The 16,332-nt window shown below is 36.7% G+C and overlaps 1 protein-coding gene and 1 long non-coding RNA gene across 2 annotated transcripts; one reads left to right on the forward strand and one right to left on the reverse strand.

Annotated features, from left to right (window-relative positions):
* The first annotated feature begins 950 nt into the window (after positions 1-950).
* Positions 951-6,655, forward strand: LOC135588890 (uncharacterized). Its single transcript, XR_010476512.1, has 3 exons — positions 951-1,045; positions 1,344-1,423; positions 6,519-6,655. It is a non-coding gene; the product is annotated as an uncharacterized LOC135588890 (long non-coding RNA).
* LOC135588889 (lysine histidine transporter 1-like) lies at positions 5,585-7,705 on the reverse strand. The gene is made up of 7 exons (XM_065081233.1): positions 7,574-7,705; positions 7,022-7,405; positions 6,547-6,940; positions 6,270-6,375; positions 6,085-6,176; positions 5,928-5,996; positions 5,585-5,851 (listed from the first exon to the last, which is right to left on the reverse strand). Exons 1-7 carry the CDS (start codon positions 7,624-7,626, stop codon positions 5,753-5,755), a joined length of 1,197 nt encoding a protein of 398 aa, XP_064937305.1. The 5' UTR covers positions 7,627-7,705; the 3' UTR covers positions 5,585-5,752.
* Positions 7,706-16,332: the final 8,627 nt, after the last annotated feature.

Consider the following 16,332-nt stretch of genomic DNA (forward strand, 5'->3'; position numbering starts at 1 on the left):
AGAACTCAGTGCTCTCTGTTCTTGTCGGTCTGATTTTAATATCTTCATGTTTATAGAGGTTCTTCTGCATGCTGTTGCTTTCTTTCTGTCGGAAAACTATTTGATTATGTTAAAAATAGAAATGATGATTGTGGAAGGTTGTTGTTTTGGTGGGAGTCGAGGATTTCATATAAATTGGCAAAGCAGCTTAAAGCTAGACTGTTTTTGTGATGACAGGACTGGGCAACATATCTACATGCATGTGCTGATGGGAAAAAAAGCCGAGGAAACTGATTTGATATTTATTGGATTCTGTCTGGTTGTATCTCAAACACATGAAATAATATGTGGAGAATATAAAGGTTGCATTTTTTTTTTTTTTTTGTGATTTGAAATCGGATGCATATCTGATGTTTAGAGGATAGAATTTGGAACGTGGAATTCAAAACATCAAGTCTATGTATGATCGCAATCTATCCAACTCTAGTTTCTAGTTGATCTCGATAAGTGGAATTGTTCACTGGTTAGGTTTAGCTAATTGATATCTTAAAAAATACATTGGATAAGGTTTTCAGCAAAAGAAAAAAAAGGAAAGGGATTTCTAAATCTCATAAAACAAAAAAAATCTACATACGTATGCTGGAATATGCTAACATACGTATGCCTCAGTAACACCGTCACCGAGCTGCGCGTCTGTAATCCTCAAAGCTGCATATGATAGATATCGGGCCCACTTCCCAAACCTATACATACTCGACTCCTCCGAGCGATCAGCACTTCTCCCATGTTTGCTCAAGATCTGGCTGCTCGCGTTCGAGCTCGATCACTTCGCCTCTCTGTTCTATGAGGTACTTTTGATTTGTTCCTCTTCTTTTCGTTCTTGTTTCTCGATTTTAGATTGTCGAGGCGCCGAACAGAGCCTTTCTGATGTGCTAAGAACAACATGATCGGTGAATCCAGAAAGAAGGGGGAAATGAATGGAAATCGTCACATCTGATATTTCTGAACCGCATCCAGGGAAAGACGAACTCTTTCTGAGACTTGGCCATGCAATCAACGAACCAAGGTAAAATCTTGCTTTTTGACGGGTTCTGCAAGGTTCTTCATCTCAATGCTCTGTGATTTGTTTATGTCATTGGCTATTCTAATCGTTGGTGAAGGCACTCACCCCCCCCAAATAGGAATGTGACTTCTATAACATGATCTTGAATACTTGGATGATTTTTCTGGACGAAAAGATGCAATGCCACCTATGTTTCATATAATGTGCGACATGAACCCTTCCATTTTGAGTGGAATATATAATACATGTAATGCTTGGATGTTATGCTACATTAGTTTGTTCATGAGATTGCTGTGCACAGGTCGGAGATCGGGGATATCCAACCCAGTAGCTCACTGAAGTTGCAGTCAGGTTGATATGTTCTCGATGGAAATCGTGGAGGTAATTTGACTCAGGCTATATTATTTGAACATTTCCATCCTATTTTTCAAATGCCATATCCAAAAATTACTTACCTTTATTTGTTTTTTAATTATTGTTTTAGTAGTTGTATTGCATTTACCCTATATATTGACTGTTAAATGACATCCTGATGTTTCATATATTTAGTACTGATCAATGCTAGAGAAATTGAACAGCTGAACCTTTTAAAATAGCACCAACAGGACTATAAGAAACTTGAAACTGCATTAGAAACCGAACCAAAAATGCAGACTTTTGTTTCATGTGATACAATGGTCTGTTTTGTATGATAAAATGGTTTCGTTTTGACGGAAAATAGAGCTCCCAGATCGATTTATTATATTTCCATCTAAATTTGGATAAAATTGAAACTGCACAAACCCATAGCACAAAGATGACATGATGGTGGCACCATATTAGTTAACATTCTGTAGGATGAGGAGGAAGAAGTTATAGCTTTCACAATTATCATTTTTTAAGGTCTACCACACCCATGAGATATATAAATGTTGAGCCAATGTCAGAGGTTTGACCAAAGGGGAAGGAAATCGATGAAAATGGATATGCAGAAGATGAAATTTTTATCGATGACAAGGTATAACAAATGGAGGTGATCATAATTAAATACAAAAATATGTCTACGAAGAGAATAACTGAGATGGAATAGAACTAGTTCACATACAGACAACCATAAAAACAGATATGAGATGTTAGGCAAATGAGATACAAGAAGTGACTTTTAGTACAGACTTGTACCTGGTGTGATGAACATTAATTTCAGAAGATAGATACATGGCTGAAACTTTTGGAGCATTTTAATCTCAGATAAAAAAACCAGGAAAAATACTAATAATCTACCGAAAGATCTGCAGTTTCGGAAGTCTTAAGTTTTAGCAATAATTACTGAGAAGAAACACAAAAGTCATGTTCAATGCCACAAAATCATTAGAGATGGAACTATTTTTCTGATTTCTTTTATTTATTGGCCATGGAACCTCTATCTTCTGCTCCAAAGCCTCATTGTGCAATAAGTCTTCCATCCTTCCTGAGAAGGCATTACTTTTAAGAAAATATCCAAGATAGTACGTCAATTGATAGTTCGACAGACGAGCAAAAAATTGTGTCAAACTATGACACAAATAAACATGAGTTAGCAGTTTTTTCCACAGAAAAAACTAAGGGACAGATTGATGAGACCTTCTCCAATCTATTTATATATATAATTTCTTTAAAGTATCAAATTAAGGAACTATGCATCAAACGTGAGGCACTTTTGCACCAAGCAGGCACAGTTTTGTCTTGGACTATTTGTTGTGGTCAATGGTCATCAGTCACTCTTGTGACTCTAAAACTTCAATTTTCTACTTTTATTTGAACCAGTAAATCATGAGTAAAATTGGTAAGTCTTGGCTTGAATAATGAGTTTCCTTAATCCGCCAATTTGAGCCAAAATCATCAGTGTTACTCCAAGTATGATGCAGATCTGAAGAGTGCAAAAAGATCAGCATAGTTTTATAAAATGCGCTTCAGATGCAATAGATAAGGGAACTCACTTACCCAATTAATCATCCAAGGCATGCCGAACCTTCTTGGATTGTACATGGAAAGCCACGTTATGCAAGGAAGCTGCATAATAATTCATGAGATCCATTTGGTGAATTTTGCACAGCACTCAAATGCAATTAGTTGGGTTCATGAATGCTTTCAATGATTAGTCAGAGACAATCGTCTGCTGAATGAAAAAAGAAAAAGAATTGTTCATGAGTTAATTGAGCTCGCAATGTTGTTGGGGCAAAAGCAAAACCTGCCAAAAAAAATCCGAAGTAGTGCACTGAAGAAGGGAAAGGTTATAGCAATGAACATTGTAAATGCTGAAAAACAGTTAGCAGATATTAGTATACAAATAAAATAGAAATACTGATATGGCCAAAATCAAGCAGACATTACTAACATAAGCTGTTCGTGCAATTTAGCGAATAACTAGATTCGATGGTTTGGGGGTTTTCTAGCTCTGTAGTGTGGTGCAGAGTGTCAACCAGCATAGCATCCAGGAGCTATCCGGGTGGCACATGGTTAGATGGGCTTTTGGGGTAGTGTTTAGGGCTAGTTCGTTGTTTTGATTCATAGTAGTGTCATAGGCACTTATGGGGATTTTTGGCTATGACGTACTATCTTAGACCTTTTGCCATGCAATTGTTCAGAGCCTTCGAATTCTATATTTTTTATTTGCATTGCCTATCAAGTGTTTGCTGAAATGACTGCTTATTTGATCTCGAGTTAAACACTTTCTTTAACCTGTCTTCTCTTTTGTATGTTCTTAAGGAACCATAAGAGGTTTCAGGGAGATTGACCCTTTTGCGGATGGACACACAAGGGTGTCATACGACTTAGACAAAACCAGCTAAGTCCATGATAGATGGTATCGGAGCGGGACAAGCACACATAGAAACACTTGACATACAAATATGGAGGAGCTAACAGGACTGCTTTGAGGGTAGCCAGCATGTATGATTTTTTGAAGAAAATGAGCATAGAGACGTAGAGAAAGGAGTCACTTAGAAGAGTGGATATCCGAGATTGACATTAGATGAATGATCAAATCTTCGCGTGAGAGGCACCACAAAGACAAGTGAGTTGGAAAGAATGCATAGCGCATAATGGTTGTGATGGCTAAGTTCGAGCTATAGTTTAATGTTGACAACCAAACTTGACGGTGCTCAAGGTAAACAGAGCGTTTGGCAGAGGATGAGACCATGCAAGGAGGGATGTGTTACTTGACGTTCGAAAGAGTTGTGCAAAGCTCATAAAAGTGAGGGAAATTACTAACTCGAAGAATTCAGTACTTATGTAAAGGCTTATATGCGGACAATGGACCGTCCGTGGTCATCTTAACTAAGGTGATCAAAACTTGATTTCATGGAGCATTAAAACTTTATTTTCTGCATGGGAAGGATATATCCGTATGAGGCTAAAGTGTATAGCAAATTCAACATGTTACTAGGCCTTGAGGGATATGACGGGAGTTGTATTAGCGAAGAGTTATAATTTAGCAAGCGTGTTTACGAGGGCGAAACAGTGCATAATTTATTCAGCTAGGTGGAGTAGTCCAAGCAGATGGTGGTCTTTGAAACTTTTAGAGAGGATACAAGAAGAAAAGTTACTCCAATTCGACAAATATCCAAGAGAGACAAGTCTTAATTTTTTAGAGGGAGAACCATCTGTAACGAACCACATATGTTGATAAAGTGTACCTCAAGACAATAGCCCAATAAAGCTCAATAAATCGAGCTAGCAATAAAGAATCGTTGCATAATCTCGTATGAGGTGATGTGTTAGTGGACGTGTTGCGAGATCAAGTGGGGGAGTAATTCAAGGTAATACTGAATGAAGATACACTTAAAGTCGATGTGAAGATCGGATTCAATGGAGGGCTGACTCATGAAATGGTAGGTGCGAGGGTCACCATCAACTCAATACCAACAGAGTAGCAAAGCAACATAGGCGGAACTTGGTGAAGTGCCTAAGTCGCATGAAAGGAGTCAACATAGAAGATGAAACATAGAGTAGAAGTTCGAAGCTTTTCCTGGATAGAGGTAAAAAACATGAACTTTTGCAGAAACAAGAGCGAGATCATATTGTTCCATGGGTCTCTCGTTCTAATAGAGCAAACTCATTTTGCATGGTGTTAAAGTTGAAGGAAACTTCGAGGCACATGTACCTTATCTTGATGAAGCAATTGACGAAGGGACTAAGGCAACTCAACTTATGTGGACAAAGTTGGGACTACAAGGCTTTGACACGGGATAAAAAGACATGAAAATATGGTAGAATTGTCATTGTGCGTGTTGAAGAACTTTTGGTGTCTCGTGTGGCTATCAATTATATAGTTCTTTGTTATGCTCAAAGGCCATCTTCGAATGTGACGTTGGGGACGACCAGACTTGGTTCATGCCCGATATGGGAGCTTGCTGATCTGACCCCAAAAGCTATTGTGGATGATTTGTCGACGTGGATCCGGGTAACCGCAGTAGAATCACCGGTGACTCATAGCATATGTTTCTTGGTGACAGATGACTATGCCTGTGTCGGACCATCCATAAAAAGAAAAAGAAAAAACACCTAAGAAATTATTTACACACAATCAGTTTATGCATAAGCTAAAGATTGATGATGGTTCATCGCATTTGATAATACTAAAGCAAACAAAGAGTTGATAGACTTCTGAGAAGCTCCATTATTTATTTCTATGATATAGGATGTATACTGTTTCTGATGTTCCATTTATATTCTAACTTCATATATAGCAGTCTATGAATAGAAACTGTAGTCCCGGGCCTCGAGAATGATCTGCCTCAGTCCACCAATAGGAGACAAAATCATCAACATAATCCCCAGGATGATGCAGATCTGAAAGGAAGGGGGTGGGAATTCATGAGATTATGAAGAGAAGAGATGAAGTAGGTGAGTTGTGTTTGATTATTACCCAGTTTGTGATCCAAGAGAAGCTAAACCTTCTTGGCTTGTAGATGGCAAGCCAGATGGTGCAAGGAAGCTGTGAAGGATTCAAACCCATTTATAATAGAGAAGAAGACATCGATGTTTATAGTCCGAGAAGGAGAGGAGAGGAATGGAATGCTCACAAAGTACGTGGTGGGGGCGAATGCGAAGCCTCCGAAGAATCCGAGTAGTCCTCCAAAGAAGGGGAAGGTTATGGCAATGAACATTGTGAATGCTGCATATGAAATCACGCAAAAGAACAGAATTAGAAATGGGTTTTTTTGTGCCTAAAGAGCAGAGGAAATGTGAGTCGAAGAATATGAATTACCAACGTAAACTGTTCGTGCAATCAAACGAAGTGTTAGGCCGGGTGGGAAATGAAGTTTCTTGACGAGCACTGTCTCCATCATATCAAAGACCGGCATGGCATAGATCTGCATGGATGATAGATTCACTTGGGCGATCATAAATTCCAAAAGCTTACATGGTTAGGATAGGATTCAATATATGTCTCCATCAAATTTAAATTAGTTATCACAACGTAATTTATGCAGCTTAAATGTGTGAATATTTCTAGGAACGGAGTGCAAAAAAAAGCTTCGTACCTGATAGCTTCCAATGACGTGAACGACGACGAACATGTTGGCCATGGCGATCAACCATCGGGGCTTATTCAGGGTGATAAGGATGTTGTCCTTCACAGCGTTGCCGAACGCCCAGTACCCAACCAAAGCCACCGGGAAGTAGCAGAGAGCCACCACGATGTAGGCGACGATGACGCCCTTCCACATCGGCTTCTTCGACGGCTTCTCCGGCGTGGAAGGGATGGTGGCTTGGATCTCCAACACCACGTTGTGCCCCGCGTAGGCGAAGGCGACGTTCCCCAGCGCGCTCAAGAAGTTGAAGACGGTCCCCGCCGTGCTCGAAGCCCTGTAGCCGTACTCCACGTCCGCCTGCTTCCCCTTGTCCGCCGAAGCTCCCCAGGCGATGGTGGAGTAGCTGGAGACGATCGACATAAACGATCAGCCAAAGAAGAAGAAGGACCTGACGGTAGCCCGCGGCGCGGTGCAGGCGAAGGACCTGAGGGACATGACGGCTGCGGCCAAGGAGACACCGGAGATGGAGTTGAAGTTGGGGAGCTGGGAGAGGACCAAGTGGACGGAGGCGAAGATGATGATGAAGTAGGTCTGCTTGATGGGTTTGCAGTCGGGGCAGACGAGTTCGTGGAACTTCTTGAGGGATTTGCCGCCGGTGACCATGTAGACGATGTCGACGCCGACCTCCACCACCAGCTGCTGCGGCACCACGATCCACAGGCCGAGCTTGTCGCCGAAGGCATGCTGGCCGAGCTCGTGGTAGCGGTCGAAGCGTTTCCCGGGCACCATTTCATGCATCTCCACCATCTGCCACAGAGTGTACAGTGTGATGATCCATGACACCACGAGCACTACAATTCCCGGAGCCCTATTTATTTCAAGAGAATATGTGCATATGTTAGACAATGACGGAAAAGGTTAATAGAATGTTTAGATTCTATTAGAAGAGAGATGCAAAAATAAATCAATCAAAATAAAATTATCTAAGTTAATAGAATATTTAGATTCCTTACGAAGATTCCAATTTAGAAGTTACCATCCGAGTTCAGACATGGCATACGGTAAGCTAAGAACACCAGCTCCAACCATGGCCGTCACATTGTGGAAGGCTGAGTACCACCACTTGGCATTCCTTGATGATGTGATCGGGAGCCAATCATCAATAGATTTCTCCTGCGCTGTCTGCGTGTTATCAAAGATGATAAATTATAAAGGAAGCAGTTCGGCAAGAATGCTTGGATCATGACACATTCATTCTATTCTCTGTGAAGGAAGAAAGAAGAAGATGAGGCATAGGTAACATAGGAGAAAGGTTATCCAATCCTACATATATACCTTGTTGTTGTTGTAGCTGCTGCCATGGGCGTCGGGGAGTGAAAGAGGTTCTGTATCCATGGCTAAACCTCAGATGAACTCAGTATGGTGGAGAAGGAAGAGTGGGACGATGGAATGAAGCAAAGATCGCATAACAGTATCAATATAAGAAAGACTGAGATGTGGACTTCATGTTCATTCATTGGAATATACGGCGATTGCTAGGGAAAAAAAAAATATATATTTTTTAGATTTTTCACAGAAAAATACCTTTTAGATTTAGACAGAAAAAAATGATAACTATTCATTCGCACCAAAAATATTAGTTTGATGATAATATGTTAGAATGATTTATCATAGATTGATGTTCTTATAATTTTGAAGATATCAAAATAGTATGGTGTCGAGATCGAACGGCGCCTTCGTCAATTAACTTTGTAAAAAAATAAAAATAAAATATAAATATAAATATCCAATTCTAGTTCACTATGATGATGAAAACATATAAGTATAGACAAAAGTGTTTAATATAAAATCTGATCTTAATATTTGTATGAGTATATTAAAAAACACCTTCACAACATACAATTAATTTGCTGATGAATCGAAGCATGATTTGAAAATAGAGCCGGCAGCACACTATGTTTCGGACTATTTTACATTGGGTTGGGGGATGCCGCCGGCCAAATACTATATATAGTGATGGGATTAGAACATCGGCAATCCATCCATTCATTGAGGGGAAGGTCAACATAGAACAGGATTAGATTGGTAAACCCGGTGATGATTTCAACAAGGACAGTTGGTCTTTTGTCCGAAACTTGGAACAAGTTCATTGTTGATGTAGCTATCACATGACACTGATGACATGACGACGATCTTGAAGTAAAATAATAGGTAAGAATCAGAATCTAAACTAGTGATCGAATGATGATAATTATACAAATTCAAGTCATGAAATTGTTGTATACCGTAAATGTGAATGCAAAATGATGGCGTGTATGTGAATGGTTTGGGTGATGACATATTTGTTCTTTTTAGTTGACCACTGAAACCCAAGTAGATTGTACCAATTAACGGATTGGGTGATTTAAAATTGAATCGGTTATATCGTATATTTCAACAATTTATAAATCGAATTAGCTCCTGTAATATTTTTAAACTAATTATAAATTATCTTCTGTAATTAACTATCCTTACACTTTCAAAAGTGATATTGAGATATCTATACTTACGAATGTGAAACATTAAAATCTAAAAATTAATTTCACAGAGCTAAAATCAAGAGAGAGATTTTATTGGATCTCAATATAACTTTTGAAGGTAGAAGAATTAGAATATTAAAGATAATTAATTATAAAAGATAATATATAATTAGCATAATATTTTTTATTATTGAACTAAAGATATTGTAATCAATTTAATTAATTCAAAATTTCACAAACAATAATTATTAATATTGTTATGTTTATTATAGTTTCATAAAATATTTTAGAGTTTTGGAATTAGAAACAAAAACATGAAAAAAAAAAGACTCAAAAAACTTTTATATAAACCTAGAAAAACACTGTAATCGATGAATAATGACTCAAAATATAATATAAATTAACTTATCGAATGTAAAAAACTTAATCTTTATATTTGTGAGTAGGGTGTCATCTTAAAATAAATACTGAAAACCTATATAAAAATATTATGACTGATTTAATTCACTTTGTGCTCCCATCAATGCAAGATTGGATGTCATACTTTTGAGGCTAAAGGACAAAAAGAAGAAACCTTTATGGAAAAATTGAAAACCCAAGGAATTTTAGGATGTATACAAATCAAGGGATATTACATCACAAAAATTAGAGAATATCAAATCCATTTTGTATGATAAGATTAAGAAATATCATATCAACTTTTATATAACAAGAGCATGGTTAACCATAGTAAAGGGATGCCACATCCCCTTCTTAACTGAGAGGTCTACAAAAATACCGCAATGTTTGTTTTGAAGAAAAGAAAATAAATAGTTAGAGAGAGAGAGAGAGAGAGAGAGAGAGAGAGAGAGAGAGAGAGTTTTGTTTAATGTGCATATTTTTAAATATTTTTTCTACTAAAATCCATTGATACTACAAATATTATATGTATGGATTAATACGCACTTTCTGAATTAGTATTTTCCAAGTTAATTTTCGATGGATCAAACAAAAGAAAATAAGGAAACCAAAGATCAGTATTAAAAAGATTACGAGAGTTGTTTGTAGTTCTTAATGGAAAAATGTCGGAAGTCACTAAGAATATATCAACTCGAAGTTTTTGAGTGGCTTGATATTGAAATGGATGGATTTATATTGATAGTAGATAAGATTTTCTTAACTGTATGAGAAAATGTATGAGCATACTCGTAATTATATTTCATAGTTTATTCATGGATTTATTCATTGCCATCATGTATGAATGTGTTGAATGGCAACATCTCACAGCACAGCATTTGTATTGATCTCATGTAATGCTACAATTTGCATGTTGAATGCAACAGAAATTGATACAAAATGTGTTAGTCAACGCAGAAAACATGGAGGGAGAAAAGTCAACCCCTCTTTGGAGTGGATTTCATGTAACGTAATGCATCAAAACGCAGATTCGTGTCTCCATCGGAGGTGGATGAGTAGAACTGAGCTGCTCCATTCTTTGTCTGAAATGTGCGAACCTCCACCCCTCTTCTGCCTCCGACGAGAACTCCACTAGAGCGCGCACGTCGTCCCGGAACGGCAGGCTACCTTCTCGAGACACCCACCACCTTTCCCTTACCCTTATTATAAACCTTGGCTTTCTCTTTGTCATCAGCTTCTTCAACGCTGACGTTTCTGCCACCTCCGGCCGGGACGAAGTCCTTCAACGTCATACGCTTTCCGGCTGGCCTACTGGAGTTATATTCGTGATACGAATTTTTCAGGACCAACAGAAACCATCAAGATTACGCTCGGAGAGAGGATATCTAAGGGCATTGGAATTGCGGAGAAAGGAGTTGGATCATCTTTTATTCTGTTGAAGTGTTAGATTGAAATGATCAGAGAAACAATAGATTCGCTGCTCAGGACGCTGAATCCACCACAGCCATTTCATAGCAAAACAGTGCGGTCTTCAGATCAGAAAGAAGCAGGTTTCTCTTCTCATTTTGGATTCTCACACAATAGTCTCGGATACTGTACATTCAGGTGCTTGATATACGTAGCTACTCCAAGACATGGAGTTGTCTGAAGAGAGAGGCTAACGGGAGGGGGTGGATGCTACGTGGAAGCGAGGAGCACAAACGACACAAGCTAAGAGGAGGATGGCGGAGGAGATGGCGTCCTCCTCCTTGCTGAAGCAGCTCCTCTTGAATCTGCAAGCCTTCCCCTTGTTGCATTGCAGCCTCGCCGCTGCTGGCTTCGCTTCCGCCTCCGCCTCCTGCCGCTTCTTCTCCATGAGCCTCTAACCTCGTACGCCATGGATCGAAGTCACACGATGCTTCTTTATAGAGCCACGAGCGTGGAGAGGATACCATCCCAATTACTTTCCACTTACTCGTTCTTAAACCATTCAATCTAATAATAATTTCATTAAAAAATAGTCATTAAATTAACATTATAATCAAGTCTTTCTCTTTTTTTATTTTTTTAAGGAAAAAATTGATGATGTCCCTAATAAAACAAAAAAAAATTATCAACAAAATAGTCGGATCATCATAGCATTTTGGAATCTCTCGTATAACATAAAGCTAAGTAAGTGAATAGCTTCGAGTAACCTATGAGTTGGGATGTTGTTCGAACGATTATTTCGGCTAGTAAATCGTCTATAATAATATAAATTAAATAAAAAAATAAACTTAATGTAACTCCTTCGTATCAAACTTAAGAGTCATTTCCATGATAGAAAAATAATATCCAATAGACAAGTTTGGACTTGCAATCCTGCGATAAAATGCTTTGTTATTTGTAGTGGCAGAGCTAAGAGTTCTTCGAAATTTGTGGTTGCCTACACATTATTGCTCGGTTATCTGTCCTACTCTTAAGGTTATTTGTGGTATCCCTTATGAACACATCATGGATGGATGAGAGAATCCTCTCTCCACTTTAGGCTAAGAAGATGGAGTGTGATGATTCCAATCCTCTCCACATAGGAATACGGACACCAACGATGATAGATGGAACATTAATTACTGGTTTCAATTCTTTACGGTGGAAGAGAGTCCTCCTCACTCACCCACCCAAAAAACAAACAATCACAATTGAAGTGCTCTTAATTAATGTTTTCTGAAGCTTATGGACATGATGGTGACAATTCCTCATGGTCATGCATGATTCCAATGACTCCACATGGATGACGTCCTACGAAACATGCCATGGGAAAACGATGGAGCTCCAATCTTACACAGTGCATGAACATGATGATGATGATTCCCATCTCTACTCCACCTTAGCCACCCAACGCCACCAATATAATATGTATTCTTTGAAAATAAATATATAAAGATACATACAAAAAAAAAAATCAATATTTGAAGAATTAATTTGGATATATGAATAGCTCATCAAGTTCAAAAAATACTTATTTGTTGTCTTTTGTATATGACACATGATCAAGTTTTTTCAGATATTTATATTTATTCGACTTATTCAAGTTAGATTAGAATACATTTCAATCACATTTGTAGTAGCGTAAGTAGAATCAAATGAGTGCATGGATGGGTACTTGATATGGAATTAGATAAGAGTAAAATTTATAAGTGGTAACAGTGAATTTCTATTTGGGCTTAGAAAATATTTTTTTGTTAATTTTATGGTATTAATTCTTTATGAAATATAACATGTTAGTTTGGAGCTTTTCTATCATTAAAAATGTTTTTGAATTAAAATGTCAAATTTTAATAATCAGTGACCAAACTAATTGTGAATTATTTATTTAAAAATTGGTTATTGATCAATTTTTGTATTTAATTTTATCGAAAATATATAGGACGGTAACTTTTTTATTTTTGTTATTTCTATTTTTAATTGTAACTTTGTATTATAATATTTATATTCTATTATTATTATGATCTCCAAAAACTACATTTTATTTAGTTCTTTGATTAATAATTTGTATCTTATTTTTTTTCCAAAAATTAGATTATGATATTATTATATAAAAAAATTATATGATTTTTTTCCTCTAGTAAGCTTCCAAATTAGACTGAGGCAGAGAAATCTTGTACCTATAATTTTGAGTTAGATAAAGTCTACATTTGATTTTGGCTTTGGTCAAATGTAGTTTTTTTAATGTCAAATATACTTTCTTGGAAATTTATAGTGACCAATTGCAACTAAAGGCTTCATGCTGGCCTATTAGAAAAGTTCATACATGTTTTCATTTCTCAATAACAAGAGTCAAGAATGTTCTTTGTACCTCTTTCCACTCTCAAACATAAGTAAGCATCACAGTTTTGAACAATGGATTTATGTTTTCTAGCATATAGTTCTCATAGGACATATGTAAGCATCATGAAGAGGCATGATCCTTAAATAAATTTGCAGTGTTTGATACAGACAAAACATTTGGAAGATAACTACAAATCCATTGTTCTTGACATTTAGGACACTTTCCTTTTGATTAGGGATGTTGAGGTCTTACCAAACAAGGATATGCCCTACAAAGTTTCACATACATCCATTGCCATTCTTCAAATTCATGAATATATACATGAAAAGAAAGAGAACTAGTCCAAATCATTATGATGCAATTGATCCACATGGAATCAGGAAGTTAACCCTCTTTCATAAATTAGAGGACTATCTATCATATGACAAGATGACTGGGGTTTAATTTTATTATCTCTCATGTAATATTTTCATGTAATCTTCATTTTTTTACTTTCTCTCTCTTCTTTTTCGTTTTATTTATTTTTATTTTCATTATTATAAATAAAATATGACATTAGTATATTTTTTCTTCTTTGTGCTAATTTTCATCTTAATTTCATCTTTATGTATATCTTTTCTCAGTATTTTACCCTCTCTTAGCTTCTCTTTGCTTGTCTCCTAAAAAATATATAAAATACTAGTCCATATATGCAAAAGAAATATAATTGACCCTAGTTAAGGAAGATGTTTAGATCAACTTTCTTGACTCTCATGATTGTCTCAATGACCAATGTGCATTAATCCTAATTCAGATCAACCTATTTTTTCAAGAACTGGGCAAAATTTTATCATCTATTAAGTTAATTAAATTATTAGAAAATATCACATTTCAAATAGAGTAGGATTACTTACTTGAGCCAAAATAGGACAAATATTCAAACTATAATATGAATATATATATATATATATATATATATATATTCATATTATATGTAAAACAAATATAGAGGTGAATGTCATATGAATCTAAAATAAGAGGACAAAAATAACTAAGAAACTAATTCTAATCAAGCAATTGTATTGCTTAAATAGGAAAATTGTAAAGAAAATATGAAAAACAAAAGAAGCACGAAGAGAAGTGCATAAAATATAGCAAAAATCAATGAAATAACAAGTTTTCATTGGTGAATTTGATGCTTCTAGATATAATTAGAAACCAATCAAATAACAAGTCTGCCCATATCTATAAGTCTTAAAATGAAAGGATTAGTACTAGTATGTGATGATTACACATTTATGTTAGTATATTCATTCTACAATTTGAAAAAATTGTCAATTTGAACTTTTTAATTCTTGTGATTCTCTAAATTGAATTCTTGTAAATTTGAACATTGAGTGAGTATCCAACCAAATTGAATTCCTATTATCTATTTTTTTTTTATTTACATATTTGTAATTCTCTATATCTTACACTTTCTTAGTATGGTATAGTGGTGATTTCAATAATTTTTACTTCGCCCATTGTATTTTATGACCTCACCCATTGTGTATGTCATTTGAGAATCATTATCACAAATATTAATATTTGAAGAATTATAACCGTAATAATTTATTGGTTGGTTCATCTAAAACTCTTTTCTTCCCCTAACATTATTTATCTATAAGATGCTTCTTTAGTACTTAGATCCTGTCTATTTATAAGCGAGAGAAGATGTATTCGATAAATTCTTAGGAAAGTTTCTAATATCAAGGGTATCCCTTAAGGAATTATGATTTCTTTTCTATTGACCAATATCCGTCACATAATCTAACACCACAATCTTTTACGACGTTCGATTCTTTCTTATATCATTTTCTGAAGTTATTTTCTTCATAAATTGTATCGATACACATCCAGCATCCACATTTCTATAATGATCGAGCCAGTTATGTATGTTAGGGTACGAGCATCACTCACCGGAAAACTTAGCCATGCAAACATCGTAGAGCAAATAAGTAGTCTGCAGGCTTTGTTGAGAGATTACGTTCTCCTCGAACAAGAAACCTCTCGAGTCTGTAATAACGAATGATGGGCGAGCAGATTCCTTCGAGCTATGCCGACACACTCTTTGTTTATGATTTCGACTCTTTGGAAGATTTCAATCGCAAGATTCTCCCTCAAACAATGTACACGAAATGGTGAGGATACAACACGCACACAACATTGTTCCTAACGAAAGTGTAGGATATCCGGATTCCTCCACCATCGACTCCTTGAAGCAACCAAGTATTCCTGGAATAATCTTTTCCTGTTTCGCTACGATTAATCATGCTTACACATCAAGCATGATTAATAAACCACTTCCTTGTGTCAAAAACGTCAATACCACATCACTTCCTGTTGGATTCTGACCATGTCAAGAAGGGTGTGACCAAGAATCCTAATTGTTTTGTCATGGTTTCATTAGATTCTTTATGGTTGATGGCCGGCTTCTTGTCTCCCTTCAGAACTCGAGGAAGCTTTTTTATTGCGAGAGATGAGCAGTGTTCCCTGATGGTGAGAAAACGAGTGGTGAAGCATATTGTACTCCCCATTACTGCTGGAGTTAATGCTGCAGCGAAAGGGAGCACGACTATTAAGATTGCTGGTTCTTCTCACCGTACGGGATTCGTGTTGCAGTAGCTTACGCCATTGACGTTGTCGCCCAATTATGTTCTTTTGACTCATGTCGATAGATCTTTCGATACGTAGATGCATAAAGTGACCGACGTTTTGCTGTTGTCTTGACGTCGAAGTTTGTCAATCGAGGAGCAGAAGTAAAAGCTTTACTTGTGCTACGATTTGTTAGCTCAGAGAGAGAGAGAGAGAGAGAGATTTATAAGCTTTACTTGTGTTGCGATTTGTTAGATCTGAGAGAGAGAGAGAGAGAGAGATTTATAAGCTTTACTTGTGTTGCGATTTGTTAGATCTGAGAGAGAGAGAGAGAGAGAGAGAGAGAGAGAGAGAGAGAGAGATATTTAAAAGCTTTACTTGTGTTGCGATTTGTTAGATCTGAGAGAGAGAGAGAGAGAGAGAGAGAGAAAGAGAGAGAGAGAGAGAGATATTTATAAGCTTTACTTGTGTTGCGATTTG

Source organism: Musa acuminata, chromosome BXJ1-8 (assembly GCF_036884655.1).
Source record: "Musa acuminata AAA Group cultivar baxijiao chromosome BXJ1-8, Cavendish_Baxijiao_AAA, whole genome shotgun sequence".
In the NCBI taxonomy this organism is placed as follows: Eukaryota; Viridiplantae; Streptophyta; class Magnoliopsida; order Zingiberales; family Musaceae; genus Musa; species Musa acuminata.

Bases quoted from the DNA above. Each gene is read 5' to 3' on its own strand.
- LOC135588889 (XM_065081233.1), bottom strand. From the start codon at position 7,626: ATGGTTGGAGCTGGTGTTCTTAGCTTACCGTATGCCATGTCTGAACTC. The intron at 7,406-7,573 runs GTAACTTCTAAA...TGAAATAAATAG, and splicing joins GCCATGTCTGAACTCGGATG to GGCTCCGGGAATTGTAGTGC. The intron at 6,376-6,546 runs GTACGAAGCTTT...TCATCCATGCAG, and splicing joins ACGTCATTGGAAGCTATCAG to ATCTATGCCATGCCGGTCTT.